We start from the raw sequence: 16,633 nt of genomic DNA, 5'->3' as shown, positions 1-16,633 counted from the left end.
ACACGTGGCCTAGCTTGCTCATCAGAGCATTCTTGCTGGGGACCAGTCAGAAGATTTGATCGTCCTCACTGTCCAAAAAATTCCACTTGCATGGAAACATGGGTTTTCGCCTCATCGTTCCCTTCTAGGGGTTCATTTGGCTTTCGATCTCACGAGCGAAATTATCTCCAAACAAGTCCCTCACCAGCTTCCCGTTTCTTCCGGGTAGCTCCAATCGCTTAATTATTGGGGAGGTCACCGGAAGGACAAGCGCTTTCCTTCCTCAGGCTGAACCTCGTCGTACTTCAGTGTTTTTTCCTCAGCGTGCCTTTCCGGGATCTAGGATGGAGACCATCCTTTTTCTCAGGTGGAAATTTTTCTTCGTTCAGCATTTGCCTCCTGCGAATCGCATGATTTTTCCATGAAGCTCTTATCCAGGTCCTGATTTCTTCAGGGCTTTGGAGATATCTGCTTTTGCAACGTACGGGTTCATTTTCCTTTTCAGTTGGTAGCCTTCCCTTTCAGGCTCTCCACCACTCCTAGGGCGCCTCAGACTCTATAGCAGCTGTGGTACACTTCCTGTAGGTCAAGGGTCCACTCTACATCTCTCTAAATTCTCTCTCTTTCATCCGCCTCGAATTTTCCCTTCGTGGCGTGCTCTCATCAGGCTACCTGGCCACAGCAACGGTACTTATCAAGCTCGGGCTTGAGGTATAGAAGTCCTCTGGCCTTCAGGTCAGCGTCTGCTCGCGGATTCTGGTCGACATTAGTAGGGTTGCCGGCCCAGGAGGAACTGCGTTCTTTTCAGTACGACGCACACTGCCCGGGCAGTGCGTGTCCTCCTGGCGGTACTTTTTGGGCCTTCGTCTGGCTCCTCTGCAGTACGGTCATTGGTCCTCCACAGGTCCATAAGGTTTCTCACAACCCATGCCTAGCTTCGGCAAGTGCCGGTCGAGGTAAAGAAGACCTCGCAGGTGACCTTGCAGGTGACGAGGGTGACTCCCTCGTCCTGATGGGGTTATTTGCTGTTCCCTCCCCTTGAGGACTGCTTTGGGACGTCCCATGGTTTCTGTGTCCCCCAATAAGGCGATAGAGAAAACAGGATTTTTTGTTGCTTACCGTAAAATCTGTTTCTCTGAGCCTTCATTGGGGGACACAGCACCCTCCCAAGTTGAACAGCACCGTTTACTGTATAATATTGTTACAGTATGGATTTGTGTTTTCTGTTTTTATCTCGTTACAGATTGCTTCTCCTACTGCTTTCTCACTAACTGAGCATCCTACTTCCTGTCGGTGGGGTGTACACTGTGGAGGAGGAGCTAACTTTTTTATTTGCATAGTGTCAGCCTCCTAGTGGCAGCAGCATACACCCATGGTTTCTGTGTCCCCCAATGAAGGCTCAGAGAAACAGATTTTACGGTAAGCAACAAAAAATCCTGTTTTTCCTGATTCTGGGACCTCTAGGGATCATTGATCTATCAACATATTTTTGCTAAATAGTTGAATCCCACCAGGTTCTCAGTTTTTGTAGCATAGTTTTTTCCAGATCAAAAAATATATTATCCAAATCTGTGCCAGCTGAATAATCAGAATTAGATTTGTTGGAGAACATAGAATCCAGATTTTTAAGTCTATTTGCAATATATAATGTAATATGGGTTTGTAGTTGTGTTTGTTTTTTTTTGCAATACTCATCTATTTATGTCTATTGTGATTTATGGGTTATTGCTGTTTTTGCATGTATTCATTTATGTCTGCAAACACATATTTCTTATTTATTATATGTTAGTTTTGTTTAGCAGCATTAATTGCTTAAGTCTGACTAAAGGCCCCTTTACATTTAGCGATGCACCAACGATCCCGACAACGATGCGACCCGGTCAGGATCGCTGCTGCATTGCTAAATGGTCGCTAGTGAGCTGCCACACAGGCAGATCTCACAGCGATGTAGCGACGCAGCAGCGTGGTCATTACTTACCTTTTAGACGCGGCGATCCTGACATCCTCCCGCCTGCGTCCACACGTCGCTTTTCGGCGCCAGCAGGAAGCGCCCGACGAGAAATGGACCTGGATGATCTCGCGCGATCAGCGATAGCCAGTGGGGGAGCCGGTCGGAGGTAAGTATCACACATAGCGATATCGCTAGCAATATCGCTGCTGGGTCACAAAATCGGTGACGCTTTAGCGATATCGCTAGCGATATCGCTAAGTGTAAAGGCCCCTTAAGGTGGAGCTAATTAATTACCTGAAACTGGGCGTTCACTCTGCAGTCTCCTCATGTATTTATTTATTCAGGCTTCCTAGTTTTGATAAGATATACCTATGACTAAGGACATGTAATATCTGTCTGAAACGCGTAAGGTAGCCTTGCCTGTCATGGTGGCTTATTAATATGATTTTAAAACCGTCCTAATAAATGTGAATTTTATTTTTTTTCACTAATTTTGGTGCTGGAGACCCCCTCTTTTTTTCCTTTTGGATTTCTTTTGATATTCTAGACAAAAGATCTTTTGTTAAACAAAATATCTTTGACCCACAAATGATCTTTCACTGGTGGATTATTCTCAGAATTATTGTTAGTTCATCGGCCGGTGTCAGTGACCTTGTATGGCCAGTTTGAATAAATTGTGTATGACTGCATTTATGTAATAATGGCTTACCAGATGATCATTCATTCATTCAGAACTTGTTCACTCATCTACATACTTGTATGTAATGGATATTGTCACCTTAAAGAGTCATTCCCTCTAAGATAGCTATCTCTGCCTGTCCAACAATTAATGGAATGGAGGTCGATCATGTTCACCTCCACTCCGTTCAATACAGGGCTGCACAGAGCCGTAGTCCAAGGTTCCAGAGCCCTTTTCTTAGGACCCCCAGCAATCAGTAAATTATTGACTGCCTTAGGAATTTTGAGAATAACCCACTGAGGCTTTGCTGCAGTGTTACTTTCCACTCAAAGTGTAACTGTTGTTTTAGGAGAATTTGCAGTAGGATTTCGGTCTCTGACCGATACTAGCTCCTAATCCATAGGCTTTATGGGCTTTGCCATCTTCTATCTCGGTAATGAGGAAGTCTGTAGTCACTGAAAACCAATTTGACGCCTTTTATCAATTAATTCAAATGGTAGAATCAATCCAGGAGGACAAAGAAGATTTATCTTATTTTACACAGTTGCTTATTTTCATGTGTGCTTTTGATTTACGAAATAAAACTGTCTTTAACATTCAACAATCATTTGATGAGATTATTTAAATTGAGTAGTTTAGCTCTTTATAGTAACCCACTGCACAAACAATGATTTGATTTGCTGTGGGAGATGGAGACTTTGTAGGCATTTGATAGTGTTTATATGCTACATTTTTGTTTTTTTATTTTAATATAGGAGCGGCCGTCCTCTGAGAGCTGGCAGAAGCTGGAGTGTTCTCGTACGTACAAAAATAATAACCAGCTAAGAGAGTACCAGCTGGAGGGCATGAATTGGCTGCTCTTCAACTGGTACAACAGGTAAGAATCCATCCATCCATGCATCCATTACTGAATTATTCAAATTTCTTATGTGTGGCTCTATGCCTAATTTGTAGGAAGAACTGCATTCTCGCTGATGAGATGGGACTTGGCAAAACAATCCAGTCTATCACCTTTCTGACTGAGATTTTCTTTATGGGCATCCACGGACCTTTTCTCATTATTGCTCCACTTTCTACAATCACAAACTGGGAGCGAGAGTTTCGCACATGGACAGAGATGAATACTGTTGTTTACCATGGGAGCCAAATTAGTCGTCAGATGATCCACCAGTATGAAATGTACTACAGGGATATTCAGGTGAGCCAGCCACAATGGGTAAATGTGACATTAAAGGAGTTTTCTGGACTGGCAAAAACGTTTGCTGTCATTCTATATGACTGTAGAATCATAGAATGGTAGAGTTGGAAGGGACCTCCTGGGTCATCTTGTCCAACCCCCCATGCTCAAAGCAGAATTCACTAAATCATCTCGGACAAATGTCTGTCCAGCCTCTGTTTGAAGACTTCCAAGGAGAAATCACCACCTCTCGTGGCAGCCTGTTCCACTCATTGATCACCCTCACTGTCAAAATTTTTTTTTCTAATATCTAATCTGTGCCTCCTCCCATTCATTTTCATCCCATTACTTCTAGTCTTTCCTTGTGCAAATGAGAATAAAGATGATCTTTCTACAATGTGACAGCTCTTGAGATATTTGTGCACGGCTATTAAGTCTCCTCTTAGTCTTCTTTTTTGCAAGCTAAACATTCCCAAATCCTGTAACCGTTCCTCATAGGACATGGTTTGCAGGCCATTCACCATTCTGGTCGCTCTTCTCTGAACTTGCTCCAGTTTGTTAATGTCTTTTTTTAAAAAGTGGTGCCGAAAACTGGACACAGTATTCCAGATGAGGTCTGACCAAAGAGGAGTAGAGGAGGATAATGACTTCACGTGATCTAGACAGTATGCTTCTGTTAATACATCCCAGAATTGTATTTGCCTTTTTTTGCTGCTGTATCACACTGTTGACTTATGTTCAGTCTGTGATCTATTAGTATACCCAAGTCTTTTTCACATGTGCTGTTGCTTATCCCTATTCCTCCCATTCTGTATATGCTTTTTTCATTTTTATTGCCCAGATGTAGTACTTAGAATTTTTCTCTGTTAAAAACCATTCTGTTAGTTGCTGCCCACTGCTACAGTTTAAATATCTTTTAGAATCCTCTATCTCTTCTCTAGTATTAGCTATCCGTCCTAGCTTTGTTTCATCAGCAAATTTAATCAGTGTACCCTCTATTTCTTCATCTATATCATTGATAAAGATGTTGAACAATGCAGGGCCCAGGACAGAACCCTGTGGTACCCCCACTTGAGGCATTTTTCCAACTGGATGTGCAGCCATTTACGACCACTCTTTGGGTCCGATCACTAAGCCAGTTACAGAGCCTTGCGAAAGTATTCGGCCCCCTGGAACTTTTCATCCTTTTCCCACATATCATGTTTCAAACATAAAGATACCAAATGTAAATTACTCTGTCGCCTCATTGGGGGACACAGAACCATGGGTGTTATGCTGCTGTCCACTAGGAGGCAACACTATACTTTGGCTCCTCCTCTGCAGTATACACCCCTGGACGGCGTCAGCCTTCTCCAGTTTTTGCTTAGTGTCGCAAGGAGGCACACCTAAAGATTTTATTTTTTCTTACGACGGATTACGGATGAAGAAAGGTGGGTCTCCAGCGAGACTCTCGGCAAGGCTCCTTCCTCGGCCCCCTATTATGGGGTTCCCGGTTGAAGTTAAGATGGCTATTCGCCATGTCGCTCCTTCCGCAGTCCCTCGGGTACTGGTTCGAAGTCAAGACCCCACTCCTTCCCCAATCCCTTTGGGGTCTGGGTTGAGGTCAAGGCGAGGATGAATACCCCTGATGGTGACAGACGCACCCTCCCTTATCCCCCTCTGGGGGCATTAGGTTGAGACGCCTCAGGTAGGGTCGGTACAAGGCAGCGTTCTGCTTAAACAGCCAGGGACCCCAGCCCTGCTGCGGGCTCCTGTTGGGGCTGGGGGAGAGTGCAGGCAGACATGGCACATACAGAGATGGCTCCCTGCGCCCCTGTCTCTGCGGCAGCATCAGCTCCATAGCGCCTCAGGGGGACCCCTCACATGGCCCCATAACCGCTGCTAGCCCCACCGCTATCCTGCCTCTCAATCCGGAGGGGTCTGGTTCAGATCCGACCCCCTCCCGGACATCTGCGCCGGCCTGGAGCCCTTCTGGGCATCAGGCTTCTAATTTAGACCGCGGCTTCGGCCTAGCTGAAGCCGCCGCCTCCTCCCCGGCCCACCCCCCGGATGATGAATAGGACACCCTACAGTGTCATAGAAGGGGCGGATCGAGGCAGAAAGGGCGCGTTTTTACATATCCCTGCGCGCTCTTTTTCAGCTCTCCACCCCCTTCTTCTTCCTCCTCGTGTTCTCGGCGGCCATCTTCGCTGCAGCAGACGCTGTCTGTGACATCAGCAGCAACGTCGGCAGTCTCCGGGGGGCACAGGACTGTGACTTGTCGGCGCTGGACCTAGGGGCACACTGGTGGGGTAAGATCACAGCTGGGTTCTCTTTACTCGGCTGTGAATCCATATTACCTATAAGGCTCTCCTATGTTTTCCTCTGCGTAGCCACCCCTGTAGGGTCCAGGCTAACCAGCCTCTGTGCACTATGTCGGGCTCAAGGAAGAGAACCAGGCAGGACTGCTTTTATGCTTTCTGCACAGCCTGCAAAACCACTCTCCCCAGTGGCAGCACGTACCCGCACTGCCGGGATTGTATCCAAAATACTGGGTCAGAGCCCCAATTGCTTCAGCGTCGGCTACCATGACCGAATGGGCTACTCAGATATCGCAGTCTATAACACAGTCCATAGATACAGTTGTGGCCAAAAGTATTGACACCCCTGCAATTTTGTCAGATAATACTCAGTTTCTTCCTGAAAATGATTGCAATCACAAATTCTTTGGTATTATTAGCTTCATTTAATTTGTCTTAAATGAAAAACCACAAAAGAGAATGAAGCAAAAAGCAAAACATTGATCATTTCACGCAAAACTCCAAAAATGGGCCAGACAAAAGTATTGGCACCCTCAGCCTAATACTTGGTTGCACAACCTTTAGCCAAAATAACTGCGACCAACCGCTTCCGGTAACCATCAATGAGTTTCTTACAATGCTCTGCTGGAATTTTAGACCATTCTTCTTTGGCAAACTGCTCCAGGTCCCTGATATTTGAAGGGTGCCTTCTCCAAACTGCCATTTTTAGATCACTCCACAGGTGTTCTATGGGATTCAGGTCTGGACTCATTGCTGGCCACCTTAGAAGTCTCCAGTGTTTTCTCTCAAACCATTTTCTAGTGCTTTTTGAAGTGTGTTTTGGTTATTGTCCTGCTGGAAGACCCATGACCTCTGAGGGAGGCCCAGCTTTCTCACACTGGGCCCTACATTATGCTGCAAAATTTGTTGATAGTCTTCAGACTTCATAATGCCATGCACACGGTCAAGCTGTCCAGTGCCAGAGGCAGCAAAGCAACCCCAAAACATCAGGGAACTCCGCCATGTTTGACTGTAGGGACCGTGCTTTTTTCTTTGAATGCCTCTTTTTTTCTCCTGTAAACTCTATGTTGATGCCTTTGCCCAAAAAGCTCTACTTTTGTCTCATCTGACCAGAGAACATTGTTCCAAAACGTTTTAGGCTTTTTCAGGTAAGTTTTGACAAACTCCAGCCTGGCTTATTTATGTCTCGTGGTAAGAAGTGGGGTCTTCCTGGGTCTCCTACCATACAGTCCCTTTTCATTCAGACTCCGAAGGATAGTATGGGTTGACACTGTTGTACCCTCGGACTGCAGGGCAGCTTGAACTTGTTTGGATGTTAGTTGAGGTTCTTTATCCAACATCCGCACAATCTTGCGTTGAAATCTCTTACCAATTTTTCATTTCCGTCCACATCTAGGGAGGTTAGCCACAGTGCCATAGGCTTTAAACTTCTTGATGACACTGCGCACGGTAGACACAGGAACATTCAGGTCTTTGGAGATGGACTTGTAGCCTTGAGATTGCTCATGCTTCCTCACAATTTGGTTTCTCAAGTCCTCAGACAGTTCTTTGGTCTTCTTTCTTTTCTCCATGCTCAATGTGGTACACACAAGGACACAGGACAGAGGTTGAGTCAAATTTAATCCATGTCAACTGGCTGTAAGTGTGATTCAGTTATTGCCAACACCTGTTAGGTGCCACAGGTAAGTTACAGGTGCTGTTAATTACACAAATTAGAGAAGCATCACATGATTTTTCGAACAGTGCCAATACTTTTGTCCACCCTCTTTTTTATGTTTGGTGTGGAATTATATCCAATTTGGCTTTAGGACAATTCTTTTTGTGGTTTTTCATTTAAGACAAATTAAATGAAGATAATACCAAAGAATTTGTGTTTGCAGTAATTTTCAGGAAGAAACTGAGTATTATCTGACAAAATTGCAGGGGTGTCAATACTTTTGGCCACAACTGTAATCTAACCTCTACACTACTCCAGGCTCTGCAGGGTCATGCCTCGGCTATGAACGTTACCCAGCAAAGGGACAGCTCGTGTCAAGGACATGCCATTTCCGACACTCACAGACGTAAGCGGACCCACAGGTCGCGTTCATCCGCGTCATCCCATAGCACACGGTCATCACCCTCCAGGGAGAGAGACCGTGGTTCCAGGTCACCTAGACCGTCCCCTAACAGAGACAGACAACTCAGATCTCCACAGCGATCCCCAACCACAGAAGACCTCCGCCCCAGTTCGCCCACCAGGGAACGCCTTAGCGACACGCAGGAATCGGAAGGCATCTGTGACTCCGACTCAGACAACGAAACGGAGACATCTCTGGCCCCTGGCAAGCCGAACAATACGGTGCTAGTTGAGGACGTAATTTCTTCCATCCATCAGGTGCTGGACATTTCTGATCCACCCCCGGAAGCCCCAGAACACAAAATTTGTTTTGAAAGTGTTCTAAAACCACCTAAGTTCTTCTCTAATCACCCGGAATTTCAGGCGATACTTGCTAAGCTGTTTTCGCAGCCTGAGAAGAAATTCGCCAATCGCAAATATCTGGAAGCAAGGTACCCCTTTCCACAGAAGGACACCAAGGAGTGGACAGATCCACCCGAAGTGGACCCCCCAGTCTCTAGGCTAGCAGCACCGACCCTCCTCTCACTGCCAGATAGCTCAACCCTCAGGGATGCAGCAGACCGGCAGGTAGAACGCATGGCTCGTTCAATCTTCGAAGTGGCAGGGGCCTCTCTGGCTCCCGCGTTCGCTTCAGTCTGTGGGCGGCCAAGGCCATTATAGCTTGGGCCAAAAAATTGCAGGTTGGCCTCCAAGCCTCAAATCCTGAGCTGTCGGACCAGGCGGTGCAAATAGCGGTGGTAGCAGATTACATGCTTCATGCAGCTCTGGATTCCGCAAGAGGTGTAGCGGGAATAGCATCAAACGCCATCACGATCCGGCGTATCCTCTGGCTGCGGGAATGGAAAGCGGACACGGCCTCAGAGAAGTCCCTCACGCATCTCCCGTACCTCAGTGGGCGGCTTTTTGGTGAAAAGTTGGACATAATGATATCCAATGCCATCGGGGGTAAGAGTACCTCTCTGCCTCAACTAAAACCTAAACGAATGTTCAAAAGGCGTAACCAAACTCGATTCCGATCCTTTCGGAATTCTTCAGGCTGGTCCGTCTTGCGCCCAGCACAAAATCGTAACCGCTCTCTGCGCAGAGACAAACCCACGGGCGGGGCAGAGGCCGGACAGGACCTGGCAGTCAAAAGCAGGCCAGGCAAAGCCCAAAGGAGGGAAACCTCAGACTTTCTCCTCTTCATGACTCACGAATTCCGGAAGATGCCCCACCTGTAGGCGGAAGACTGCTACTCTTTCAGCAGGTCCCCACAATTTTAAGCGTGTCCTGAAAACGCATTTATTCAGACTGGCCTATCGCCTCAACACATTAACCTAACCTATCCCTGTGTGGCAGAGCCAAAAGTTTTACCATAACCAGGTTCCCAGCATCATGTTCCCACATGCTTTATGCATCCATTAGCCCTCTGTCTGTACTGTTACACACTTAACATTATGGCTGGTCCATACAATCAGGGCAACTGTTACCACCCACCTTTCGTGTCTACCTCTTTCCTCATAGACTGTAAGCTTGCGAGCAGGGCCCCCACTCCTCTTGGTATTTGTTATAATCTACTGTATGTGATTATTGTTATGCTGTAATGTCTATTGTCTGTACAAATCCCCTCTGAAATGTAAAGTGCTGCGGAATATGTCGGCGCTATAAAAATAAAATTTATTATTATTATTATAGGTCTGGCTGCCTATTACAGAAGACAGGTGGGTCAAGGAAATAGTTTCTTCCGGATACAAGATCGAGTTCACTTCCAGCCCACCGAACCGGTTCTTCCTCTCTGTTCCCCCCAAAACCGCTAGATAAAGCTCGCGCCTTCCATCAAGCCGTTTCCTCCCTCCTTCAGGCAGGAGTCATAGTACCGGTTCCTGCAGAAGAGCGCTTCCAAAGGTTCTTCTCCATTCTGTTTGTAGTCCCCAAGAAGAGAGGCAGCGTTCGGCCAATACTAGACCTAAAACAACTCAACAAGTATGTTCGGGTTCGTCATTTTCACATGGAGTCCCTTCGGTCAATCATTGCGTCCATGGAGAAGGGAGAATATCTCGCCTCCATAGACATTCAAGACGCATACCTACATATACTAATTGCTCCTGCCCATCAGAGATTTCTCAGATTCGCAATCAACCAGGACCACTACCAGTTCGTGGTTCTCCCGTTCGGACTCGCCACGGCTCCCAGAACCTTAACCAAGATCATGGCAGCCACCATGGACGTTCTACACTCCAGAGGCATAGTAGTTGTTCCATACCTGGACGACCTTCTCATCAAGGCTTCCACCTTCAAGGATTGCGAGGTTAGCGTCTCTGTCACTATCAACACTCTTGAGTTGCCTGGGCTGGTTAGTCAACTTAAAAAAGTCATCAACTACCCCGAGTCAGTCTCTGAACTTCCTGGGGATGTTATTTGACACCTCCAGAGGTCTGCTGCTCCTTCCCAGGGACAAGGCACTGGCTCTCCGTCTAGGAGTCCGCATACTCCTCCGCAGTTCCCCCCCGATCTCTCCGGTTTGCCATGAGTACTCTGCAGGATGGCAGCAGCAATGGAGGCGGTACTATTTGCCCAGTTTCACCTCAGGCCTCTTCAACTAGCCATCCTCAAGTCCTGGGACAGGAATCCTTTCTCCCTCGACAGGGAGTTCCGGCTAACATCGGCAACCATGAGGTCCCTACACTGGTGGCTCAAGCCAACCTCACTTGCAACGGGAAAATCCTTTCTCTCAGGTCCTGACCACCGACGCGAACCTGACAGGTTGGGGTGCGGTGCACCTACATCACAAAGCACAGGGCAAGTGGTCACCAGTGGAAGCCAACATGCCCATCAACATCCTTGAAATTCGGGCCATCTTCCTGGCATTGAGAGCTTTTCGTCAATTACTGGCAGCCTCTCATATCAGAGTACAGTTGGACAATGTCACGGCGGTGGCATATATGAATCACCAAGGCGGGACCCGCAGTACCCAGGCGATGAGAGAAGTGGCACATATTCTCCACTGGGTGGAAGACACGAGGTCAGTACTCTCTGCGGTCCACATCCCGGGTGTGGACAACTGGGAAGCCGACTTCCTCAGCAGACAAGGAATGGACTCGGGGGAGTGGTCTCCCCATCCCGAAATTTTTTGCCAGATCTGCCATCTCTGGGGGACCCCGGACGTGGACCTAATGGCATCCCATCTCAATGCAAAGGTCCCCAATTTCATGGCCAGGACATGCGATCCGCTGTCGCTCGGAGCAGATGCTCTGGTTCAGGACTGGACCCAGTTCCAGCTTCTGTACATTTTTCCACCTCTTCCCCTGATATCCAGAGTCGTGATGAAGATCTCAAACAAGAGGGAGTTCCAACCATCCTGATCGCGCCAGACTGGCCCAGACGTACATGGTACGCAGACGTCGTACAACTTACAGCAGACGCCCCCTGGCGTCTCCCCGACCGTCCCGATCTTCTGTCACAAGGCTCGTTCTTCCACCAGAACTTAGGGGCCCTAAATTTGACGGCGTGGTCCTTGAGACCTGGGTTCTAACCCAGGCAGAGCTCTCACCGGATGTCATTAGAACCATGATGAGGGCACGGAAGCCAGCCTCCACCAAGATCTGTTACCGTACCTGGAGAGCTTTCTTTACCTGGTGCAAATCCTGCGGCCAGATCCCACTCCCTTATTCTCTCCCAAAAGTTCCTGGTTTTCTTCAATCGGGCCTGGACGCCAGGCTATCCCTGGGCTCACTTAAGAGCCAGGTGTCAGCGCTCTCAGTGCTTTTCCAGAGACGCATTGCTAACAAGCCGCAAGTGAGGACTTTTCTCCAGGGGGCCTCCCGATTGGTTCCCCCCTACAGGCGTCCACTGGAGACGTGGGACCTCAATCTGGTCCTGACAGCATTGCAGGCACCACCTTTCGAACCCCTTAAAGAAGTCCCACTTGGCCTTCTATCACAGAAGGTGGTCTTTCTGGTGGCAATCACCTCGCTACACAGGGTGTCTGAACGGTCGGCACTCTCCTGCAGACGGCCTTTCCTGGCCTTTCACCAGGACAAGGTGGTTCTCCTTATGGTTCCATCCTTCCTTCTGAAGGTTGTGTCCAACTTCCACCTCAATGAGGAAATTTCACTGCCATCCCTTTGCCCCCTTTCGGTTCATAGAGTGGAGAAGGCTCTGCATACGCTTGACCTCATCAGGGCATTGCGTATATACGTGTCTAGGACTGCACCCTTACGGAAGTCTGATTCCCTTTTTTCCTTCTTCCGGTAGGCGTTCGCAAGGGTCTGCCAGCTTCCAAAGCTACCCTTGCCAGGTGGATCAGGTCCACCATACAAGAGGCTTACCGCCTTAACAACTCTCCTCTTCTGGCCGGTATCACGGCACATTCTACGCGGGCGGTAGGGGCCACCTGGGCCATTTGGCACCAGGCTTCGGCACAAGAAGTGTGTAAGGTGGTCACCTGGACTAGCCTACACACATTTACAAAACACTGCAAAGTTCATACCCAGTCCTCAGCGGACGCGAGCCTGGGTAGACGGGTTCTGCAGGCTGCAGTGCCCCAAGTTTAGGGACCTGTCAGCACAATATTCGTCCATTGCTTTCCACCCAGGGACTGCTTTGGGACGTCCCATGGTTCTGTGTCCCCCAATGAGGCGACAGAGTAAAGGAGATTTTTGTGTACTCACCGTAAAATCTCTTTCTCTTAGCCTCTAATTGGGGGACACAGCTCCCACCCTGTTGCCCTTACGGGCCGTTGTTAGGGTTGAGTTCTCATATTGTTCTTTGAGCTCGTGCATAGTGGCCTTCTTACAGGCATGGTTATGTTATTTCTGTTATGTTCCTCCTAATGCTTAGGCACAAAACTGGAGAAGGCTGGCGCCGTCCAGGGTTGTATACTGCAGAGGAGGAGCCAAAGTTAATCTTTTTCAGATTATGCATAGTGTCGCCTCCTAGTGGACAGCAGCATAACACCCATGGTTCTGTGTCCCCCAATTAGAGGCTACGAGAAAGAGATTTTACGGTGAGTACACAAAAATCTCTTTTTTTGGTGAAGAATCAACAACAAGTGGAACACAATTGTGAAGTTGAACGAAATGTATTGCTTATTTTAAATTTTTTTTTGGCGATTCAAAAACTGAAAAGTGGGTTGTGCAATATTATTCGGCCCCTTTAACTTAATACTTTGTTGCACCACCTTTTTCTGCGATTACAGCTGCAAGTCGCTTGGGGTATGTCTCTATCAGTTTTGTACATCGAGAGACTGAAATTCTTGCCCATTCTTCCTTGGCAAACAGCTCGAGCTCAGTGAGGTTTGATAGAGATCGTTTGTGAACACCAGTTTTCAGCTCTTTCCACAGATTCTCGATTGGCTTCAGGTCTGGACTTTGATCCATTTATTTGTGAACCATTTCATTGTAGATTTTGATTTATATTTGGGATCATTGTCTTGCTGGAAGACAAATCTCCGTCCCAGTCTCAGGTCTTTTGCAGACTCCAACAGGTTTTCTTCAAGAATGGTCCTGTATTTGGCTCCGTCCATCTTCCCATCAATTTTAACCCCTTCACCCCCAAGGGTGGTTTGCACGTTCATGACCGGGCCAATTTTTACAATTCTGACCACTGTCCCTTTATGAGGTAATAACTCTGAAACGTTTCTATGGATTCCGGTGATTCTGGCATTGTTTTCTCGTGACATATTGTACTTCATGTTAGTGGTAAAGTTTCATTCAAATAACTTGCGTTTATTTGTGAAAAAAACGGAAATTTGGCAAAAATGTTGAAAATTTCGCAATTTTCCAACTTTGAATTTTTATGCCCTTAAATCACAGAGATATGGCACACAAAAAACTTAAGTAACATTTCCCACATGTTTGCTTTACATCAGCACAATTTTGGAACCAAAATTTTTTTTTGTTAGGAAGTGACAAGGGTTAAAATTTGACCAACGATTTCTCATTTTTGCAACACCATTTTATTTTTACGGACCACATCACATTTTAAGCCACTTTATGATAGAAAATACCCAAAAGTGACACCATTCTAAAAACTGCACCCCTTAAGGTGCTCAAAACCACATTCAAGAAGTTTATTAACCCTTCAGGTGCGTCACAGGAATTTTTTGAATATTTAAAAAAAAAAATGAACATTTAACTTATTCACAAAAAAAATACTGCAGGTTCAATTTTTTTTATTTTACCAAGGGTAAAAGGAGGAATTGGACTGCAAAAATTATTGTGCAATTTGTCCTGAGTGCGCTGATACCTGATTTGTGGGTGTAAACGACTATTTGGGCTCATGGCAGAGCTCAGAAGGGAAGCAGCGCCATTTGACTTTTTTGGCTGGAATTGAGATCGGACACCATGTCGCGATTGGAAAACCCCTGATGTACCAAAACAGTGGAAACCCCCACAAATGACACCATTTTGGAAACTAGACACCCCAAGGAACTTATCTAGATGTGTGGTGAGCACTTTGAACCCCCAAGGGCTTCACAGAAGTCTATAACGTACAGCCGTACAATTAAAAAATCATATTTTTTCCACAAAAATGATCTTTTCACCCTCAATTCTTATTTTTCCAAGGGTAACAGGACCCTAAAAGTTATTGTGCAATTTGTCCTGAGTACGCTGATACCCTACATGTGGGGGTAAACCACTATTTGGGCGCATGGCAGAGCTCGGAAGGGAAGCAGCGCCATTTGACGTTTTTGGCTGGAATTTAGATCGGACACCATGTCTCGTTTGGAATGCCCCTGATGTACCAAAACAGTGAAAACTCCCCACAAATGACACCATTTTGGAAACTAGACCCCCCAAAGAACTTATCTAGATGTGTGATGAGCACTTTGAACCCCCCAGTGCTTCACAGAAGTTTATAACGCCCGGGCGTGAAAATAAAAAAATCGTATTTTTTCAACAAACATGATCTTTTAGTCACCAATTTTTTTTATGTTCCCAAGGGTACCAGGAGAAATTGGACCCCAAAAGTTGTTGTCCAATTTGTCCTGAGTACACTGATACCCCATATGTGGGAGAAAACTACTGTATGGGCACACGTCAGGGCTCGGAAGGGAAGTAGTGACGTTTTGGAATGCAGACTTTGATGGCATGCTCTGCGGGTGTCATGTTGCCTTTGGAGAGCCCCTAATGTACCTAAACAGTGGAAGCCCCCCACAAATGACACCATTTTAGAAACTAGACCCCCCTAAGGAACTTATCTAGATGTGTGGTGAGCACTTTGAACCCCCAAGTGCTTCACAGAAGTTTATAACGCCCGGGCGTGAAAATAAAAAAATCATTTTTTTCCTCAAAAATAATATTTTTGCCCCCAATTTTTATTGTCCTACGGGTAACAGGAGAAATTAGACCCCAAAATTTGTTTTGCAATTTGTCCTGAGTAGGCTGATACCCTGTATGTGGGGGTAAAACACTGTTTGGGTGCATGGCAGAGCTTGGAAGGGGAGGAGCACCATTTGACTTTTTCAACGCAGAATTGGCTGGAATTCAGATCCGACGCCATGTTGCATTTGGAGAGCACCTGATGTGCAGTGGAAACAGTGGAAACCCCCCCAATTATAACTCCAACCCTAACCCCAACACACCCCTAACCCTAATCTCAGCCCTAACTCTAGCCCTAGCCCTAACCCTAGCCCTAATGGGAAAATGGAAATAAATAAATTTTCTTTTAATTTTATTATTTTTCCCTAACTAAGGGGGTGATAACGGGTGGTTTGATTTACTATTTATGGCGGTTTTTATGTTTGGCAAATTTCTTTTGGGGGGTGCGTTTACACCATTCTGCGCGCGGTGAAATTGATAGGCCGGTTTTATTCTTCGGGTTGGTACGGTTACAGCGATACCTCATTCAGGTCGTTTTTTTATATTTTGGCGCTTTTATGCAATGAAAACAATTTTATATAAAAAATAATTATTTTTGCAGCGCTTTATTCTGCAAGCTATAACTTTTTTATTTTTTTGCTGATGATGCTGTATCGCAGCTCTTTTTTTGCGGGACGAGATGACCTTTTCAGCGGTACCATGGATATTTATATGCGTCATTTTGATAGCGCGTTATTGCACTTTTTGTTCGGCGGTATGATAATAAATCATTATTTTTTGCTTTTTTTTTTATTATTTTTTAAGGGGTTCGCTAAAGGGGTTAACTAATGGGACAGTTTATAGGGCGTGTCGTTACGGACGCGGCAATACCAAATATGTGTACTTTTATTTTGTTTTTTTTATTTCTAAAAAATGAATATTTTAGGGAATTTTTTTTTTAAATTTAATTAGCGATTTTTTTAAAAAATTATTTTTACTTTTTTTTTTTTTAAACTTTTTTTTAACTTTATTACATTGTCCCAGGGGGTACATAACTGTCATGTGACAGATCACTGATCTGTCACATCACAGATCACTGTGACATATCAGCGATCTGTCACAGGCACTGCACTTGGCTTCCTCGTGCC

General features: G+C 46.1%; 1 protein-coding gene across 7 annotated transcripts in view; it reads left to right on the top strand.

Moving 5' to 3' along the window:
- CHD6 (chromodomain helicase DNA binding protein 6) overlaps positions 1 to 16,633 on the top strand; it is a 275,948-nt gene that overhangs the window by 151,008 nt on the left and 108,307 nt on the right. For all 7 annotated transcript variants that reach the window (XM_073555368.1, XM_073555372.1, XM_073555370.1 and 4 more), the window contains 2 exons: positions 3,365 to 3,486; positions 3,564 to 3,807. In XM_073555368.1, the coding sequence (XP_073411469.1) occupies positions 3,365 to 3,486; positions 3,564 to 3,807 (366 nt within the window). The remainder of the gene's footprint in view (positions 1 to 3,364; positions 3,487 to 3,563; positions 3,808 to 16,633) is intronic.

The sequence above is a fragment of the Dendrobates tinctorius genome, unplaced genomic scaffold, assembly GCF_039654945.1.
Source record: "Dendrobates tinctorius isolate UK_male_01 unplaced genomic scaffold, ASM3965494v1 ptg000223l, whole genome shotgun sequence".
Classification (NCBI taxonomy): Eukaryota; Metazoa; Chordata; class Amphibia; order Anura; family Dendrobatidae; genus Dendrobates; species Dendrobates tinctorius.
This window is presented reverse-complemented; position numbering and strand designations above follow the sequence as displayed.